At 47.2% G+C, this 20,020-nt stretch overlaps 1 protein-coding gene across 2 annotated transcripts in view; it reads left to right on the forward strand.

The window, feature by feature from the left end:
* Positions 1–20,020, forward strand: part of LOC149332115 (potassium voltage-gated channel protein eag-like) — a 142,980-nt gene that overhangs the window by 103,329 nt on the left and 19,631 nt on the right. Inside the window, exons 2-4 of one of the 2 annotated variants that reach the window (XM_089557063.1) lie at positions 13,887–14,249; positions 17,151–17,572; positions 18,475–18,840. In XM_089557063.1, the coding sequence (XP_089413189.1) occupies positions 13,887–14,249; positions 17,151–17,572; positions 18,475–18,840 (1,151 nt within the window). The remainder of the gene's footprint in view (positions 1–13,886; positions 14,250–17,150; positions 17,573–18,474; positions 18,841–20,020) is intronic. The other variant, XM_089557064.1, reaches the window with a different exon arrangement.

The raw sequence follows: 20,020 nt of genomic DNA on the forward strand, positions 1-20,020 counted from the left end.
CAATCGAAACCAAATTCTGTTGTCGCGTTCCTTTGTCTTCTCTTTACCAGCGTGACGGTTTTCAAGTGTGTAGGTCAGGCATAAGTTTCCTGTAACAAGGAACGCAACAGGACACGAGAGTACCCAGGACAAGCTCCCCACCCGACAAAATCTTCTGCTCTTTCCGCTCAGCAGTGCTTACAGGCTCCAGGGGAATACGGCGGGATTTTCACATTGCCTGCACGTCTCTCTCATTGCCAGTTTGGCAACTTGCCACTGTGGTTCCCCTGAGAGCTGGTACTTTTTTTTTAGCGTTCATTCATGTTCTTGGTTTCTGGAGAACAATCAAACAAAAGGTGAAAAGCTCGAGAGCGTGCTAGCAGTACTCGCTATCCCCGAAGACATGACTGTATATATAGTTTTTGTGAAGTGTAATCACGTGGTATAGAACATCGAAGCAATAAACACAACAATAAAATCATTGGTATCAGAGGAGGCACTTGTCTGCCGCGTGTACTCAATCCTGGTTCATCTAGCCTGCACCTTCACTGGTCAATACCTTCCTGAATGGTCAGCGTTTGGTGCGAAGACCGATATATTCGCTACTCGAGAAGCATGAAGTCCGCGAGAAATATATACGCAGCTTCCGCGAAAACTCACTTGATAGCGATGACTTATGGCATCAAGTGCAAGTTGTGGACCCGTCCATAGAGCAGGAATTGATGACAAAGAAGTCTTTAATGGATTATTTTAGCCTGCTGTGAGCTCTGCAGACCACCCGTTTTTGAAAGAAGGACCTCAGAATAATCGCTGTTCAAAATTACATCTGCTGACGTTTGCTTTCACAGCTTATGGAGAGCGCGCTGTAAAGTACGGCCGGTCTTGTTAAAACCATCTCTTGATTTTCTTGCCGTCCCCCCGTCAAGCGCAAATGTAAAACGTGTGCTTTCTGACCGCATTCCTCCGATGGCTGACAAATCTCTCAATGTACGTGTCCATTTTTTTTTCACTACGTGTAAATATAACATTTTATACTCTTTAAAGCCTTATAGTTCCATTACGAGAAAATCCGGCGCCGTGCGTTCGTCGTTCCAAGTATTTGCGTGTGTATGTACTACATACACTGCAGACAATCCAAGCGATGCCATCACTGGCAAAGGCTCAATGCGGTGGCAATATTCCCAACTACATTCGCGCCAAAATTTTGAATAACCTTATGTCGTGCAGCGTTCCGTTGCTGTCATAGCATTTCTCTTTTATTTTTACTCGTTTGGGCATTAATTCATTGGGTAGGGTGTTTGGTATGTGTTTAATAAAAAAATTCAGGTGCGTTATATTTTCTCCAGTAACTATACAGCCGCTTTACAACACCTATCCCGATAAACGCCGGTTTCTCTCCGGCATTGAAAGTAGAAAGCGAAAATCATCGAACCAAAGAGAAAAAATAAACACCATATAACCCCCAAATGGAAAAAAAAGAAATACTGAAAACACGGAACCCTAGGTTTTTTAGTGAAACGCCTTAGCAACGAAATAAAGCACCCAAGCGCTTTCCAAGAGGCGCCATATGGTGCGTGTGTAATTATTCCAGAGGACGAGGCAAGCACAAGGGCCCCTGCCTCATTCCAGATAGAGGCAATTGCAGGCCAAATCTATTCAGGGTGTTTCACGCAACTTGAACCAAAGATTACAAAAAAAAAAGGGTTGCTGCGTAGCTAGGTGAAACCAACGACGTGTTGTTGCTCACTGTGTGGCGCTCCTCAGAGTATTTCTTATTTTCGCTTAATTAGTTACTTATTTAAGATCAATTATACATAATTTTAACGTTTACTGTAAGGGAACGTGCATTTTGTTAAGTTGTACAGAGGCGTTACGAAAGAACCGATCCAGTTTTTTGTAGCAACGTAAGTGGCCCTTTTTTCGAGTTTTCATGGAATGCTCGCTAAATATGAAAAAGAAAAAACACTTCATTGCGCTCTCGCGCTACTGCATTGTAGCGCTGCCAAGCGCGTTCTGAATGAAGCGTGCGCGCTCACCTTCTGGAAGTGAGCAGTCGACGCCGCTCTTAGCATAATCTTGAAAGTGCGATCAGCACATTCTTCCAGCATGAAAAGCGCACGGCGTGATCTGCCAATTGCGATAGGGCTTTTATGAGACATCGCGCAGGCAAACCAAAAAATGAAGTAAGCATAGGCCCTAAGCAAAACTCTGTGCGTCAGCTTTTCTTCAGAGCAAAAGCCCCTTTACCATGGCAAGGCGGACCGTCCCAGGGGGAGAAGCTGGGTGCAGCGCTAAAGTCTCCTATTCCACGCTTTATGCTCATGTACACTAGGCTTGTGTCTTAAGGTGTTCGTGCTGTAACTGAGATTGAAGCTTATGACACATGTTTCTTGTTAGCCGATATGACAATGCCCCGGCTGATTCTGAAACCGTTTCTGGCGTGCAGAAACTAGTTTCAGACAAAAAAAAATTGAGCTAAAAATTACTTTCGTAACACAAAAAACAATTAGCGTTATGTAGGACGTTTACTAAACGCAATAACGAGGCTACCTCAATTTCTGGCTCCTCAACGAAAATGTATTTTTTCGTGGCTGTTTGTTCAGTTCACTCTCCATCTAACCACTGTCCAGGCTCGTGAGCTTATCTCGTCCTATCTATGCCCATTTACCTCATCCTTCACAGTTTAGATACCTTCCCGACCATGTTGTTAATGATAGCAACTGTCAGGCTTTTAGGGCACCGCTCTCTGATTATCGCAGCAAAATCTTGTCCCGTTGTCTCGAAAAAGTTCTGTGCCGCTTATGGGACGTTTAGTCAGGTCCTATGTGATGTGTATACTTGCAGTAATTTTTGACAAATCATCGCTCGAAGTCGCACGAAGAAGGCACAGAGCCCTGTTAGCCGCGACCCGACTTTTCCTTTTCTTGCACGCCAACAAAGGGAGCACGGAGGGCAGCCGCACAGCCAGCCCGCCTTGAACACGCTGGGTGAGAAAAGAAAAAATAAACGCAATACGGCTGGTTTTGTTGACACACAGGCTGAGGACACGTGGTTTCCGAAGCTTCCACCAATTACGTGGCCGCAGAAAGGTCTTGCTCCCCATGGCAGTGGAACAACAGCGACCTGATGCGATCAAAGTTTTTTTTTTTTTACCCGGTCGAGGCTTCTTAGTGTTCGCCTAGGTCCGTCTTTATGTCTGGAGTTTTCTTGACCTTAAAGGTACCCTGCGACGTAGATAAAGCATGGGGTCTTTATTCTTTGTATGCAGAGTAAGGGACATTGTGAGTCTTGAACGCGCAATGAGATCACCGAAATCATAATATTTGATATTTTAATCTTCGCCAGAAATGCTTGCTTCGAGCCGATGGCGTCGCAACGCGGCGGCCATTTGTGGCAGCGGAAATGAGGTGGCATCCAGATAGGGCGCTGCCGTTCTCATTGGTTGGGCGTCCAGTTTGCATATTGTTCCTTTATACTTGCGAAATAGATCCAAAATATTATGTCTCTGAGTACTAAAAGCTTTTTGGATGCCACAAAAACTGGAAAGAAGCAGGGAAAGCGAACGAAAACTAACAAGAATACAGCTAGGGGCGACACTTTCCATTCCGCTTCAAACCTTCGTGGCGGCCAGCGCTGTTCAAAAAACGTTGGCTCAAACCAGGAAGCGCGCGCGTCGAGACCGGCCGTGACCATACCAAGACGGCAGCGAAAAAAAAGCCAGTCGACACACCTTGCCCAAAATTGTGAAGAGAAAGACCGGACAGGAGACGGTAGTCGAGTTTGGGGGGGAGGGGGCTACTGCCGACAGACTTCCAGTCCGACTAAAAAAGAAACTTCGGGGAGCTTCCTTTGTTATTAGCCACCCCTGCCCTGACTACGGTGCCGCGTATACGAGGGGGGAGGGGGGGGGGGGGGGGGGGGAGACGCCGTCAAAATGCGCGGCTGTCTACAGCCCCGACAAAGCAACAGCTGCATGCACGCTTCCGCTGCGTGTGCGCTAGGCGTGGTTCTGATTGGTAGCGCCCAATCTCGGCACTGGGTGAGTTAAATGGGCAAGTGGAATGCGTTTTCGCCTGAGCTTTTCATTTTGAATTTTCAGAGTGGAATAACTTTCGTTTGCGTGTTCCGATTTCAATAATTCTTTTTGCTCTGGTCTCTGGAAAGCATGGCGAATCTATTTAATGATATTAACTGGTACTGAGGAAATCATCGCGGTGCCCCTTTAAATAAAATTAACTAAAAGAAAATACCTTACGGACTGAGTGGGTTGCGAATCCGGACGGCGCGATTAGATTAGTTTTGCTGGCCACTGCATCAGACCACTACATCACTGCCTTTTGTTCTATGTACATGAACCATGTTCAAACCATATGGAAAGCAGTAGCAGATCGACATGACACCTAATACGACACACCTCAGCAGCACAGCACTCGCTCTTACATCACCGCAGCCGAACATCCCGTGTCCTAAACTACCCGTCTCTCGCGCTGTGCTTTGGGCATCTTCTGCATCAACTTGCAGCCGTGATCAGTGGATTCGAATATCGAAACCGCAGTGCTAACACACCTAATTCGCATTTGCTGTAGCCACGACAAATGGACCAAAATTTATTTTTGTGCCACTCTTTGTGCCGTGCACTGCTCTCTTCACAAAGCTGGTGGCAGTCCTGCGTAACCAGGACGTCAGAGAATGCAACTGATTCTCTCCAAAAACTCTGATGGGATTTTTGGGAAATGTTTGACCGCATCAGTCAGGAGTGGCACATTAGCAGCTGTAAGGGTTTTTTTTTTTTTTTTTTACGTGAGCCGGCAAGGATGCGTTCATGCATGAGACCTTTCAGGACCGGTTTGGCAGACACGCCAGCTTTGTCGTTCTTCAGCGTCGGAAGTAAAAAAAACAGCGCACTTTAGAAGAAAGCTCGGCCTGCGGTCCACGGCTCGAGGAAAAAAAAGGAGAAAGGCACACAGAAAGGCACAGCAGCAGACAGCGCCCTCTCCCTACTGCCCTTTGCTCTCTCCTCCCCCTTACCCCCGCCACCGGTCACCTACGTACCTCTTGAAAATAACGCCCTTTTCTCCCTGTGTTCGTCATCCATTTAATTCTGCGAATCATGTGTCGCGTTGTCATAGCCTTTCTGAGAGGAACATATTGTCAAAGAGTTGTGTCGGAAGGGTAGCTTGAAATTCAAGCAAGTTTAGGTTGAAAGCGATGCCCACTCCAGCTTTGAGCATGCGGTTCGCGGGCGGTTCGGTTGTTCGATTCCCAGTGCCCCCGGGTACCTATCGCTTTCCAATGCATACAAATTTTTTCGTGGTTTCTCTGAGGTGAATTGACTCGAAAAATGTCTTTCACCAAACCTTATGTAGAAGAAAACACTGTTCCATGGCGCTCTTTGGTGCAAGGCGGCCCTTGCACCATTAAAACTTGTCAACAAAAGAAAACATCCTTATGAAAAAAAACGCAACGAAAACAATTCTACGCGTAGGCTAAGTACACGCCAGGAGTAAAAACGCGTATGCAATCTGTACGTAAAAGGCGTCAGCAAAACCTTGGCCAGCATTCGCGGAAAGGAAGCGGTGGAAACTGGGTACCAGCCGGACATCATTATCAGGCGCCTCCTCCCCTGTCCCGAAGACCCGTCGTCCTACAGAAAAGATGCAAGGCGTGGTACGCAAAAACCCTGCTCGAGTGCATGATGTCGAGAGCGGCGTTTACTTGAAGGGGTTTAGTTGAGGAATTCAGTTGAAAGCCGGTTACTGGTTTCATATAAACACCGCACAGTCGGTTCCGGGAGTCGAGGAAGTGAGTCCAGTCAACTCCGCTGCAGGGGGGGGGGGGGGGGGGGGGGGGGGGGTTGACTCGCTCAATCCCAACGTAAGATAGCACGTAAACCGGATAGAGACGAAGAGTCGAGTTAGCGGGAGTGGAGAGCATAAATTACGATCCTGTTTTTACGCTTGCGCCATCGCGCCTGCGAGACACCGGTGCCGTGCCGCAATCTTGGAGGCTGCCACTGCCCTCACCCGCTGCGCTGCTCGACGCTTGGTATCGCTGCAGTTGAACCGGTCTCGACTTGCTAAAATCTAGTTCATGTAAACACGCAATCGTCGAGTCGGGCTGACCTTACACAACTTGACCCCCCGATTCGATCTACCGCAGTCCGGTTCATGTAAACGAGGCTTAGGCTGGGGACACCAACAATATGACGGAAAGAGTGAAGCAGCACAAAGCTTATGTCAAGCAAATGAACAGAAGCGCAGTGGCCGTACTTCCCAGCCATGCCACCACAGGGGTGACTTTGACGGCACTATTGTGGTGGAAACCGAACCAAACTGCGCAGAAGCCTTCTACTTGAGTCATGACGGAGGAGAATGTTGAATGTTTTCTGGGAACCACTCCTTTTTCCTACATCCACGGTTTAAGCTTCGTGACCCTGCGGTCGACCTTATGTGGGCTTAAAAAAGGCTCCGCAACGCGCCCGCAGTCGCACCTTCAAGAAGTAGTAGTAATCGTTTACTGACAAAAAAAAATACAAAAAGGAAGCACGACAGCTGCAGCCGGTGGAATTCACGGAATTCAGAGCCGGGGAAGTCACAGGGAGAGGATAGCGAGGAAAAGTACGGAGGAAAGCGACCGGCAGAAAAGACGGGGAAGCTTTGTACACAATTCACAAAATGCAAAAAAGTATCAAGTTCGCGCCGCTCGCAAGCTAGTGCGTAAGCATTATTGTACACATTTACAACGCGCGTAAATTAACTGCATATTCTAGGCCGCGTGCACGTAGCGTCCTGTCGCTACTGGACAGCGCGAGCGGCGCATTGCGCAAGTGGCCCGGGTGGAGCGCCCAGCTGCCGCCTTAAAGCAGAAACAGAGCCGGCTTTGAAACGTCGTGTTATCCTTCAAGAACTTATTTGGCTGGCGTTTACTTCTCAAATAAATGCAAATTATAGTCATAAAATTTTAATTGGATTTGCCTCTGGGTTGCAGCTTTGGGAAAAGGCGTAGCTTCCTGCACAGCAAATGGCAGATTTGTCAGAATAGCTCACAACATGCCGTTCTGTGAACTCTTCGTTATCGCTTCATAGTTTGCACACACTTTTGACATGAACGCGGAAATTAGCAGCGATTACGGCAATGGCAAAGCCCTTAGCTACGGCGAATGATCGAATAACTAGAGGCACTTTAACAACCTAGAAGAAATGCTGTGAATTACCACACTACGAATTGTTACACTGGACAAATTGCCTAATGAGGTAGTGAAACAGGCACGAAACGGAGCACCAGGTTTCTTGCATAGAATCCTGCAGTACTTGCAACGTACAAGCTTATGGGCGTCTATATATGTACAGATGACAGGAGTACAGCAAGAAGCCAAACGAATTCGGCTTGATTGGGCTTGTACCCTTACAGAAATAGCTTTATATTCAATAAAGATACTACAGAGGTACACTGATTTCAACGCATCCCTGCTGCATTTTGACCGCATCGCCTAAACTTTCGAAGAGCTGAACGCTATTGAGCTTTAAGATGTAGCGATTAATGCGCTAATACCTAAGTTTCGTGGCTTTGTATAGTTAATGCGCACGCATTTCCACTATCACTCATCCTCAAGTAGCCACTGTATGCGTTTGCAATAGTAAATGTGTCTGTAAAGCTCCGGAGTTTGCTTATAATCCTCTATTACCCATACATGGCGAGCACTTTCTTGTAGCGGCCCATGTTTGTGTGCCTACATCCGATGGGGACACTTTTAATAAAAGCGCGCATTCACAAGGCATGACTTGATCTCCTTAAAGCAAGCAAAAAAAGCGTAGACGTGCGCCTAGCCAAACGCACCAAGAGAGGGCGCCACACGTTTCTTGCCGATGCTGAGGATGCATGATGAATAGAAAAATAGCCAGGGAAAAATTCTGCCTCTTTCAAATGTAAAATACTTTACATCAATTAAAAGATGGGACATTTCGCTACCTAAAGCTCCTAGAGCAGTCCGATATATTGTAAATCATGGCAGCGGTGAGTGATCAAGTGAGGACAAGTGGGGTTTTTTTCGCGACCTCGTCATAGGCATCATGTGACCATATCTCATCGCGCAGGGTAAACGCAATATTTAAGGCACAGTCATGAAACTTTACTAAAAGAAACTTTATGAGGTATTTAACCCCTCAGGGTCAGAGCTCGCTTGTAACTGTTATGCGTGATGAGATATTGATTTTTTATTTTTCATCGCCATTCAGTTACGCGCCGCCGCGCCGCCGGCTGTCGCGAGATGGCGCGACCGGTTTTCCGAGGCGCATGGGCCGGAATCCTGGGGATGAAAGCTGGGCAATCTTTTTCAGACCTAACTTTCGAAGAATGAAAGGAATTTCAGATAGCATCGCGAAAAGGAAGTTGAACAAGAATTTCCTTTTCGTTTTTGCAATGTACATCGCGATTTAATACGAAATGACGCTAGTAACTGTTCTAGTCCGACAAGCTGGCGAAATTGCGTGCTAGTATTTTTCTTTTTCAGTCCTTGGGAAAACAACATCGCTGTAGCAGCCTTTAGCTTGTTTTCCTCTCACTCATTCTCACGTACAACTTCACTGCTTAATCCAAGAATCCCGCTTTCTAGGTGCACTGCAGTCTCTTTTAATTCTCTCTCGCGCCCGATTGTAACTCGCTCAATAGTCAGAAGATAAGAGCGTACCTTTCAAACCACACTCAGTTCGTGGATGTTAATGGCCATGTCTCCAAGGCATTACCGGCTTCATCCGGAGTGCCTCAGGGAAGTGTACTGGGACAGATTCTTTTCTTAATCTATGTTAATGATATAACTAGTGCTATCCATCCTCATGTTAACATCAGACTGTTTGCGGACGGTTGTCTGCTCTTTAAACAGGTTACATGCCCTGGTGATCAACTTCAATTAAACAATAGTTTAACCGCACTTAATGAATGGTGTTCGGCTTGGTCCATGACCCTAAACACAGAAAAAACTGTCTTACTTCGCGTTACGAACAATAAACAACCACTTTCATTTTCGTATTGCATCAATAATACCCAAATAAGGGAAGTCACAGAATAAAAATCCCTAGGCGTAACGTTTACAAACACTCTTTCATGGTCAAAACACATTGAGAACAATTGCGCAGCCGCCTCTCGAAAACTCGGCTTTCTGCGTCACAAACTGAAATCAGCACCTCCTGATTTAATACTTCTAGCCTACAGAATTTACATATTGCCAAAATTAGAATACGCAGCAATAGTATGGGATCCCTTTCACCTAAAGGATAAACGTAAACTTGAAATGGTTCAGAGACGAGCAGTCAGGTTCATCTTCAACAAGTTCAGGTCCACAGATTCCCCGTCACAACTCATGGCTGTCAACCACATACCTACCTTAGAGTCACGAAGATCTATAGCACGACTTAAATTTATTTTCACGATGTATCATAAGTCACTGAAATTCAACGGACGGCCGTACATTCAACCATACCTGCCACGCGCATCAAGACACCGTCACGCTCACAATTTGCTGCCTTTCCACGCACGCACTAATTTATTTAAAAATTCCTTTTTTCCTCGTACAGTTAGTCAGTGGAACGATCTGCCGGCTGAAATTTTTTCCACTGACAATTTTGACCAGGCGCTACTTATGTATTTTGTAACGTAATATTCTTTCTGTGCCACTTTCCCGTCTTTTCATTCAGTTGTGTTTTTTATGTGTTTTTTTCTGCGCATAGCGCATGCAAGTGCATTTTTTTCTGATTATGCGAAGGTCGTTATTGTGAAAAATTGAAATGCGAACTTCTTAATTTTTGTTCACTTTTTGCTGCTCCCCCCCATGTCAAACACAAGAGAATAACTTAACACATGATGTTAATGAAATGAAAATGTTGTACCCATGCCCACCTGCTTGGTCTCCTTGAGACCGCAGTACTTGTAAATAAATAAATAAATAAATAAATAAATAAATAAATAAATAAATAAATTATGTTGCGCATATCCGAAGAATACTGACTTTTTCGGTAAAAAATTTCAAAAAATGAAAATGAAACATAAGGGCGAAACCCGCGGAGGAACATGAACCGCACCGTCGTTCGAGAGCGGCGCCAATGATTCACGAGCCGGGGCATTACTTCTTCTAGACTCCTTGGTTTTTAAAAACAGGGTGCTAATAAACACAAAAACATTCTCTTTCACCAGATTTCAACGCTTATTGGAGCAGTTAGTCGTTGATTATGCGTCACTTTTTTTGCACACGTTTCCAGCAGTATCATTGTAGCACCGCAGAAAGCCAGGAGGACACCTTCCTCTCCGCCAGCAGCAGGCGAGTTTCCCCGCTCTCTCCGCCGTCGTCTGCTCTTCGATCTGCAACACTTTTAAGGCGAAAGCCTTTGATGGCGCATACTTTCGTTCGTTAACAAAGCGTGTTCAACTCGGGAACTAAAGAATACAGAAGAAAACCAATGGTTGCTTCAGATAAAGGAGGTAAAAATGAACCTAGAAGACAAGTTTGATGACTGCAGGTTAATTAGTTAGTTAGTTAGTTATAGGCAAAAATGTCGAAACTGCGTCGAAATAGCGCGGACGTCGATATAGTCAGGGGAACGGTGTGACGTCACATTCATCGGAAGTAGTCATGGCATAGTGTCCTCGGCTTTCGGCTCTTTTTACTTAAGTTGCCAAAGTGTCCTCGCAATTTTTTTTTTTTCACTCGACCTATATTAAGGCTAGCGTATTCGACGCGGTAACTCAGGCGTCCATTGATATCACTGGTAAAGTGATGTTACGACGTACGCGCTGTCTTCTTCATGCAATCTTTCGGTCACGACGACGCAGGAGCGAAACAGTTCGTCTGCAGTGATTAAGAGCGTTTGTTTACTCTCAGCCGTCGGTTTATTACAGATGCTTAAGGTTGACAGCGGAGGCGCAAAATCGATTCGCTTCTCCTAAGAAACTGCTCATAGCATGCCATGTACCGAGTATTCGACGAATGTTACGGTGGGACTAAAAAAAAAATAAATTTCGTTGAGGGTCACTGCCTCGGCGATACAGTATGGGACATGCCTTAGAGCTGGCTAGAAATATGAGTAGAAAAATTTCACACGGACAACTAATTGCCTTATGTGGTGGAAATGCAATTGAAAGGGGCTGACAGCCAATGGAAATTATCCACCCCAGTGACGTCATTTATTTCCAGCCAGTGGGAAGTATCTGGTATTGTGATGTCATTCCCCCAAGCCGAAGGGCGAATTTTATGACCGATGACATTTTTTTTCCCTAAAGCGGCTCTCAGTGCTCTCGCCGGTGGTGGGTAGTGAGATTTTCGAGCTAAAGATCATGTATTGAATAAAATGAGACGCCCTGTCTATCGGGTATTGTATCACTGTACCAGTAGGCTGTCCTGAGTGGACAGCAAGCGAACGAGCAGCAAACGAACGAGCAGCAACCTATCATAAAATATTCATTCGTGCAAACACATTGGTGTCAAGTCAGTCGCTTATCAACTGACGTCATCTCTCCACCTTCCGCGGCCTCGCTGATTTTTGTCATACCGCGCCAGCACCCGGGCCCAACTTTTTCCACTCTTCCTCCCTCCTTTCCACCTGTTCGCCTCATTGAATACAAAAATAAAAAAGAAAGCACAAATCTAAAGACTTGGCGCGTGAGGTGCAGGCGCCGTGAGGGACTGTAGGCCCGCAAACGAGCTCCCTTATCGGAACCTGGTCTCCCGCAGCGCCTACCTTTCAGACTTGCCGCAGAGGGGGGTCGATTATTATTCGCCGCCGCGGCCTGCAGAGGCTCGTTTTCCGCTGTAGCTGGAGCAGCGCGCAGTCTCCTGCGGAAGCGGCGGTGAGAAGACAAGAAGCGTGGCACGCGCGCCTTGATGCGAGCTTTCTTGTACGAGTCGCTAGAGGGAGACACAACCGCCTTGACCCGCGCCGTTTCCGGTCTCAAAGCACTTCCGAAGAACCACCCCAACCCCGACTCGGTGCCTTCGTTCTTCCCTTTTCATTTCTGTCCCTTTTTTTTTCATTTCGTTCGTTCGCTTTCTCTTTCTTTTTTTTCACTCTTGTTTCGTTTTTCGTTTTTCTCCCCGGGTCACATAACGGCTTGCAGGGCGAGCTGAATATTAGTCGCTCCTGTTGAACAAGAAGCGAGGAAGTAAAAAAGGGGAAAAAAAATATTATGTTGAGCAGTTTGGTGAATGGGAGGCCATTTTCCCCGGGACTGCTCTGGACGGACGGCACGTGGGTGCGCATGGTCTCTTTCCTCTTTCCTTCTTTCCATCCAGCTCCTCCTCCCTCTCGTCTTCAGTACTCTCATGGTGGGTTTAAGCGCGTTGGTTGAAGCCAGACGATGGCAGAGTCAATGCTACCCCCCAACTCCGCCGTTTCTATGTGAAATATACACTGTATATAAATATAAATCAAAACGTGAATATAGACCAGACCAGACCCCAGGTCTCGATTCGTAAGGACTGGACTGGCTGACGCGCACATGAGTCTGGTCAGGTTAAAACAACGCCCCATTTTTCTGCATTGCACTGAACCCCAGGTGGCCGAAATTTCCGGAGCCCTCCACTACGGTGTCCCTCATAGCCTGAGTAGCTTTGGAACTTTAAACCCCAATAAACCAAACCAAACCTTTCCTTTTGTCACAAGCGGTAGCGCCGACTGGCGGACATCTGGATTAACGAAGGCGTGCCTTCACATGAGGTTATAGCGAAAGGCAAAAAGAATAGGAGCTAACTAAAAATGCGATAGAATCGTTATAATGTCCCTGTCCTTGGTGTCTGACTGGCGAAAACGGGCAACGCTTATGTGAACCGAGCGTACGTACATGCGTCCCAATCTGGATCCGACCTCTTTTAAAACATGATTCTTAGAAACTGTGCCAGTTCATTAACTGTGAAAGAAGTAAGGTTTCTCCAAGAAATCAATATTGGCGTAAAATTGAAGTGTGAAGCAGCCCTATCGACTTGAGTTGGGTAAAAAAAATATTCCTTCATAGAAAAAGATTTAAGCAATTATTCTTTCTATTTTATTTTTCATCCCAACAGCGAAAAGCTTTTCACGCCTGGTATACCTTTACTCTGCAAGGCTTTCCTGAATTACAGCATTGTGCGCGGATCAATGTTCTTATGCCGGCTCCCTGCTATAACAGCCGAAAGCACGCGCACATCCGCTGGTGGTAGAGCTTTTGTGGGATCATTGTCGGCACGACCTTCACTAGTGAGTCCGCAATCTTCACGATCTGACTACACAAAATGAGAAATAGCAAAACACATTGGCAGAGTTTGGACTGCCGGCTCTACCATTGTTGCGTTTATCATTTTCACAAGTGACTGTGTTCGCAAGTGCAATGTGTAAAGCTAGTGGCTCTACAATGCGTTTTTCATCGCTCCGAGCCGGCAGAGCCGGCAGTCGTCGTCACGCTGGGCATCTCCGTGCTAACCGGTGAAAAGGGTGAACGGGAAGGGTGCATTGTAACTTAACGGACTGAGACCTGCCACGCCAAAATCAACCACAGGGAGAACCGGCGAACCGGTACAGAAGCCTCTTTGCCTTTGAAAGCTTATCTAGACACTCAACTTCATTGCACTTGAGGAGTATGTGTGTGTGTGTGTTTTCTCCGTGCCTGTTCTGTGCTGATGACTTCTTTTCACAGAGCCATCTAAAAAATCCTTGGATGCCACTTTGTTCACGTAGTAGTGCATCATTGTCTTCTGACTTCAGATTACCCCAGTCAAAATGGCTGTTGCGATCGATCGAGGGAAGGGCCTCTTGAGGGTTCTCAGAAGAACTGCAGAAGAACCCCGTGGTGGTTTCTATAAAGCTACTTGTCGTAATTTGCAAGTGTTGGACACCCAGAGAGTGGGGAAGATATATCTTAAGAGTTATCTGTCTCTGTCTCTCTCGCAGCCGACTGCAGCTTCCTGTTGGCCAACGCGCAGATCGTGGACTACCCGATCGTGTACTGCTCGGAGAGCTTCTGCAAGATCTCCGGCTACAACCGGGCCGAAGTGATGCAGAAGAGCTGCCGCTGCAGCTTCATGTACGGCGAGCTGACCGACCGGCCGACCATCGGCAAGCTGGAGCACTGCCTGGACGCCCACGCTCAGGACCAGCTGGAGATCTTGCTCTACAAGAAGAACCGCACGCCGCTATGGCTCCTGCTGCACGTGGCGCCCATCAAGAACGAGAAGGACCTGGTCGTGCTCTTCCTGCTCACCTTCCGCGACATCACGGCGCTCAAGCAGCCCCTCGAGGACGACGTCTCCAAGGGTATTACTGCACGTGGCCAGCCTCTATAGTCGGAATCGAGAGGGCTCGGGCAGAGGGCATGTGTAACGCGAAGGCGAGATAATTACGGATGGATGGATGGAAAAACTTTATTTTCGTCAGAGAGCATGTGTGGACGATTCTGTGTTAGATGGCCATCAACCCATGGTTGACGGCGACCTGGGTGGCCCACTCCACGGCCCTGGTCTGGACGACCGGGTCTGAGCTGGCCAACACGGCCTCCCACTGCTCGAGGGAAGGATCACGCATAATGTCCGCCGGCGGCGGTGCTATGCTACAGCTCCATAATATGTGGTCATATGTTGCCAATTCGTGGCACCATTTGCACTCCGGCTGAATGTCCGGGTAGATTTTGCTCAACACGTATGGGTTGAAGAAACATCTAGTCTGCAGTCGTCGCCAGACGAATTCCTGCGCCTTCACCAATTGCTTGGAGGTCCTCAAGGGTATAACGGAGTGGATTCTGAGAGAAGGCTAGCAATGATAGGTGTAACGTTAAGAGACAGGAAGCGGGAAGAGTGAGTGTGGAACAAACGCGGTATATAATGACAACCTATAGCGGCAGTGAAGAGGGAGAAATGGGCTTGGGCTGGACGTGTAATGCGAAGGCAAGATAACCGATGGTACGTAAGGGTAACGGAATGGATTCCGAGAGAAGGCTAGCGTAACAGGGGGCGGCAGAAAGTTAGGTGGGCGGATGAGATTAAGAAGTTTGCGGGGATACGGTGCCCGCTGGTGCCAAAGGACAGGGTTAACTGGAGAGACATGGGAGAGACCTTTGCCCTGCAGTGGGCGTAGTCAGGCTGACGATGATGATAATGATGATGAACTACCTTTGCTCGCGTTAGAGAACTTTATAGGTGACGCAACACAGTCAGGATAAATAATGTGGTTCGATGGTCAGCTTCGCCGTTTATGGCGATTACAACTGCGCGACTTTCTTCGACAGACTCAGTTTGAACGAAACGCCGCATATTTCAGCTGTCTGGATCACAAGGTTGTGAAATACGGTTGCTTAGACACTGAAGTATTATTTTGCGTAAAAAGAAAACACAGAAGTTTCGTATTCATACCAGAGGCCCATGCAGACCTTGCGAAACAGAAAGGCGTCTCACGACCGAACAGTGGTTGTCGCCAACGGAAATGAAGGCACTAATTTGAGAGGTCACCCTAAGCGAGAAGACACACAACAGATGCTATGCAGTCCAATGACTGCCCTGTACGTGTCTTCTTTTTTTGGCGTGACAGTGTCACGATGCCTGCTCCGAAAACGAGCTCACGCCGAATACTGCGCAAGTACCGGTAAACTACTATTCACTATTCTCTTCAAGATTGGCGAGCTTGGATTTCTTCGTGGGTCATTTTTGTGCAGTAGGCGTCACCCTTGTGCATGTGCACAGCGCTGAAGTAGTGCGCACAAGACGGTAAAAACTGGCGTAAAACAGTAAAAAAAAAACGCGTTAGAGAGTGGCCGATGGTTTTAAGTTAAAGTAACTGTGCCCATTCGAATAGTAATTTTATGAGCCCCTATTTCCGCTCTAGCTCTGCCTCTAGAACCTGGAAGCTGCGGGAAAGCTTCAGTTTATTTGCAAGTTAGTGTGCGGCGCGACCGTTCCACACAAGGATGGCGCAATCTGTGCGTAAGGCGATCCGAGACCAGGCCCGCATCTGCTTCTAGGAGAAGAGATGTTGCGCAAAGGTGGAGCTATGCTGGGTGGTTCCCAGAGATAATCGCTTTAGAAGAACTAGAAATGGGGCAAGCTGGTCGTTACGCATTCTAAAAAGCACACTAAAAAAAAGAAAAAAAGGAAACACTAGGCACAGAATGAGGAAGGTGAGGTGCCGCTGAGATGGTCTTCAGTTCACTTTATTTTTACTGTCTCCTATTTAGGCATATTACATAAAACGGTAGGCTTGCATATATAATAGTGCATGATTTTTTTTTGTGAAATCAGTATTGTTATTTCTTGAGAATGCGTTTAAGGTGCTGTAGTTCTCATGCAGATATCTTAACAGCTTGGTCGTGAGGGTTGATGGTGATGATGGTGATTAGTTCACCGCACGCAGAAAAATTGATGGAACTGTGGCGCGGTACAGGGATAAATGGAGATTAATGAGACTGGTCTTTTTAGAGCATTAGCTCTAATATTTGCATTACTCAAGGTCGCGTTAGTATGAAGATCATTCAAGTGGGACCAGTGGGTGGTATCATTGGTACACAGAATGTGGGCCACCTAATTGGCGTAGAATGTTCGGAGTGGCATCAAACGATTCAGCGCGTTAAGTAGCACAAGATTACTAGTCGAATCAAAGCGTAGCTATCATAGGGATTCGCAGCGACAACCTTTGGTTCACCAAACCGTGACTTCTTGAAACTTCAAACGTCCATTACGACCAAACTAATTGACGTTAGACATTCGAAGTGATGTCAAACGATTTGCCTTCTTGCGCTGTATACGTTGACTGAAAAAAGTAGATATACGTATATAACGAAAAATTTGTACCTGATATAGCGAAGATGATGCAATATTCGTTCGATATTGCTAACGCTCGATACTCATACGCTGCCTCAGCGTTTCGCTCTGCTTTTTTTCTTGCGGTGAACGTAACCTTGTTTATGCGGATAATGATGATGATAGGGATGAAATGAACAGCGGCACAACAAGGACACTAACAAGAAAGGGACACCACTTGCGCACACTACCAACTTTCTTGTTAGTGTCCTTGGGCCGCCGTTCATTTCGTCATGCACCAACTCGCCCCTCAGGCCATTATTATGGTATTGATGATGATAGTGATGATGATGGTGGCGCTAACCGTTCTTCTACCCCCCATCCCCTGCTCCTCTGCCCCGCCGGGTCAATGACCTCGCGGTCCTCGCAGCAGGCCTGAGCAAGTTCGCTCGTCTGGCCCGCTCGGTGACCCGCAGTCGGTCGGTGCTGGTGCAGTTCTCCTCTCACCTTCCGGCCGCCATCAAGGCGGACGCCGGCGGCGTGTCCTCCCGGCAGTCGCAGATCGCGCACATGATGAGCCTCAACGCCGAAGTGCTCCCCCAGTACCGCCAGGAGGCGCCCAAAACGCCGCCCCACATCCTGCTCCACTACTGCGCCTTCAAGGCCATCTGGGACTGGGTGATCCTGTGCCTCACCTTCTACACGGCCATCATGGTGCCCTACAACGTGGCCTTCAAGAACAAGACGAGCGAGGACGTCAGTCTGCTCGTGCTCGACTCCATCGTCGACGTCATCTTCTTCATCGACATCGTGCTCAACTTCCACACGACGTTCGTCGGACCCGGAGGGGAGGTGCGTTCTTCGTCGTCTTTCTTGTTTTGTTTTGTTTTTTGTTATTAAGGCGAAAGCCTTCAATGCCTCATCGTTGTCGACAGAAGGTTGGCACTAGAGGTGTCACGCTTTTCTATTCAGACCAGAAAAAATATCTTTGTGCACGATGGGATTCGAACCACCATCCTTCCGTTCCGCAGCCGAGCGTACTGATGGCTACGCTACTTCGTGCCAACGCATATGTGGTTCTCCTTGTCTAGGACGCTGGAGAGTGTTTGCAGAAAGGCGTCGAATCAGACGGATGCCTCCCAAACGCTCTCCAGGGTCTCCAGCATTTAAGATTCACGAACAATTATGTACTTAATTAACATCTTAACCACACATCAGGGACACAAGCAGCAACACCGCGCTTAAGGCTTTCGCCTCACCGTACTTTAAGTCAACAAAGTGCCCCCCTAATTTTTTTCCTCACTCTTAAATAATAGAGTAATACAGTAAAACTGCCATCGAACACAATGGGGACAACATGACATATTAAAAATCACAGTGAAGGAGCGTCTCGTGGTTATCTTTTTTGAGGATGACAGCCTCATTAAGGCCATTCTCGCTGGTGACGACGATCATACACGTATTCAGTTACATTGTAAGAAGCTCGAAATAAGCTTTCGCCTACATAGCGCCGTGCATGCCTAGACCGCCTGTAGAAATCATCATCATCATCATTTATTGAACCCTTAAGGACACTTTACTGGGTATTACATAAGGGGGAGGCGAAGTAAGTACATAGAACAATATATGAACAAAGCCAAAGATGTTGAAACAAAAACAACAAAAAAATGGTAGAACAGATATATGTAAACATACAATGAGAGCAATGAATGGGTTGCACGATATCTTATCTTAGCTTTCTTGTCTCTGTCCAGGTGGTGTCCGACCCGAAGATAATCCGCATGAACTACCTCAAGTCGTGGTTCACCATCGACCTGCTGTCGTGCCTGCCGTACGACGTGTTCAACGCCTTCGACAACGGCGAGGACCAGCAGGGCATCGGCAGCCTATTCAGCGCGCTCAAAGTGGTGCGCCTGCTGCGGCTGGGCCGCGTGGTGCGCAAGCTGGACCGGTACCTGGAGTACGGTGCCGCCATGCTCATCCTGCTGCTCTGCTTCTACATGCTGGTCGCCCACTGGCTCGCCTGCATCTGGTACAGCATCGGCCGCAGCGACGCCGAGAACGGCGTCCAGTTCAGCTGGCTGTGGAAGCTCGCCAACGTGACGCAGTCGCAGTTCAAGGCACGTCTGTGCAACTTGCGCCCCTTGCCAATGCGATGGCATTAGGCTTAATCGTCCCATCAGCACCCCGCCGATGACCGACACAAAATTCGCTGACTGGACGATAGAAGTCGCGTGACCTTGTGACGTCATCACACCTTGCCCTGACGCACAACCCTGATTGGTCGGAAGAAGTCACGTGTTATTGTGACGTCATCACATCCTTCCTACATTGGCAATCAATTTAAGGATTTTTCACGAGAGGTCACGTGACGTTATCACAACCTGCACGCCTGGCTGTAAGCAGCCTAGTTGCTAGACAGCAATCTAGATAGATGATAGAAATGAAAAACTTTAAAAATGTGATGCATGCAAATTTCGGCACCGTGATGGCATAGCAGATACCTGCTACTGTATCTAGCAGTCTGAATATGGCGGTTGATGGACCGACAATTGCAGAGAAACGGACGAAAACACTCAGAGAAGTTGCAACAGAAGCTAAGACAAATTTGAAATCTAAGCTATCGCTTGTCACTCTTAAGGTGACTTAAGCGTCCCCATAGTTTTTATCACATCGTGGTGAGATATGTGAGAAGGAGCAGGAAATAAAAGGGTGGAAGGACTTTGTTTAAGGTGTCAGTTTAACAGATCACTGAACCGTGACATCGAAAGGACAGGGACTGTAATGCGTAATGGAGAAGTGTGTCTGGCAATGTACCTCGGAGGACAAAGACGAATGATGCTCATGCGCAATGCAGTATTTCTTTGCCCATTTCCCGAGCTGCGCAAGAGCTACAAATTTTTCAAATCCTAGTGTGCATCTGTGCTTCTTCCTATTAGCATACGACGGTCGCTGAGACATATTCAGTCTCTAAGTAAACAAATTACGCATGTTTGATGTCAGTGTCTTTGTGGCGAGTCAGGGAACGGCAGCCGCTAATACTTGTAATTAAATCTCGCCGTTCTATCATTTGAATTCCACAGAGAACGCCAAAATAGAATTATAGAGAAGAGTTCTATGCAGGTAATGTATGCCTCCTAGGGTTAAGAACGTTGATCACAGAACATTGTCCCATTTACCGCTGGCGTAACAAGTTTGTAACATGACTATGATTTGTTCAAGTTTACCCTTTCCACCGCACATCGCAACACAGACCAAAGCAAATCGCGGCATGAGTTTGTGCGGAGATCCAAAGGATGG

This window comes from Amblyomma mixtum, chromosome 8 (assembly GCF_055824585.1).
Source record: "Amblyomma mixtum isolate Tamu chromosome 8, ASM5582458v1, whole genome shotgun sequence".
In the NCBI taxonomy this organism is placed as follows: Eukaryota; Metazoa; Arthropoda; class Arachnida; order Ixodida; family Ixodidae; genus Amblyomma; species Amblyomma mixtum.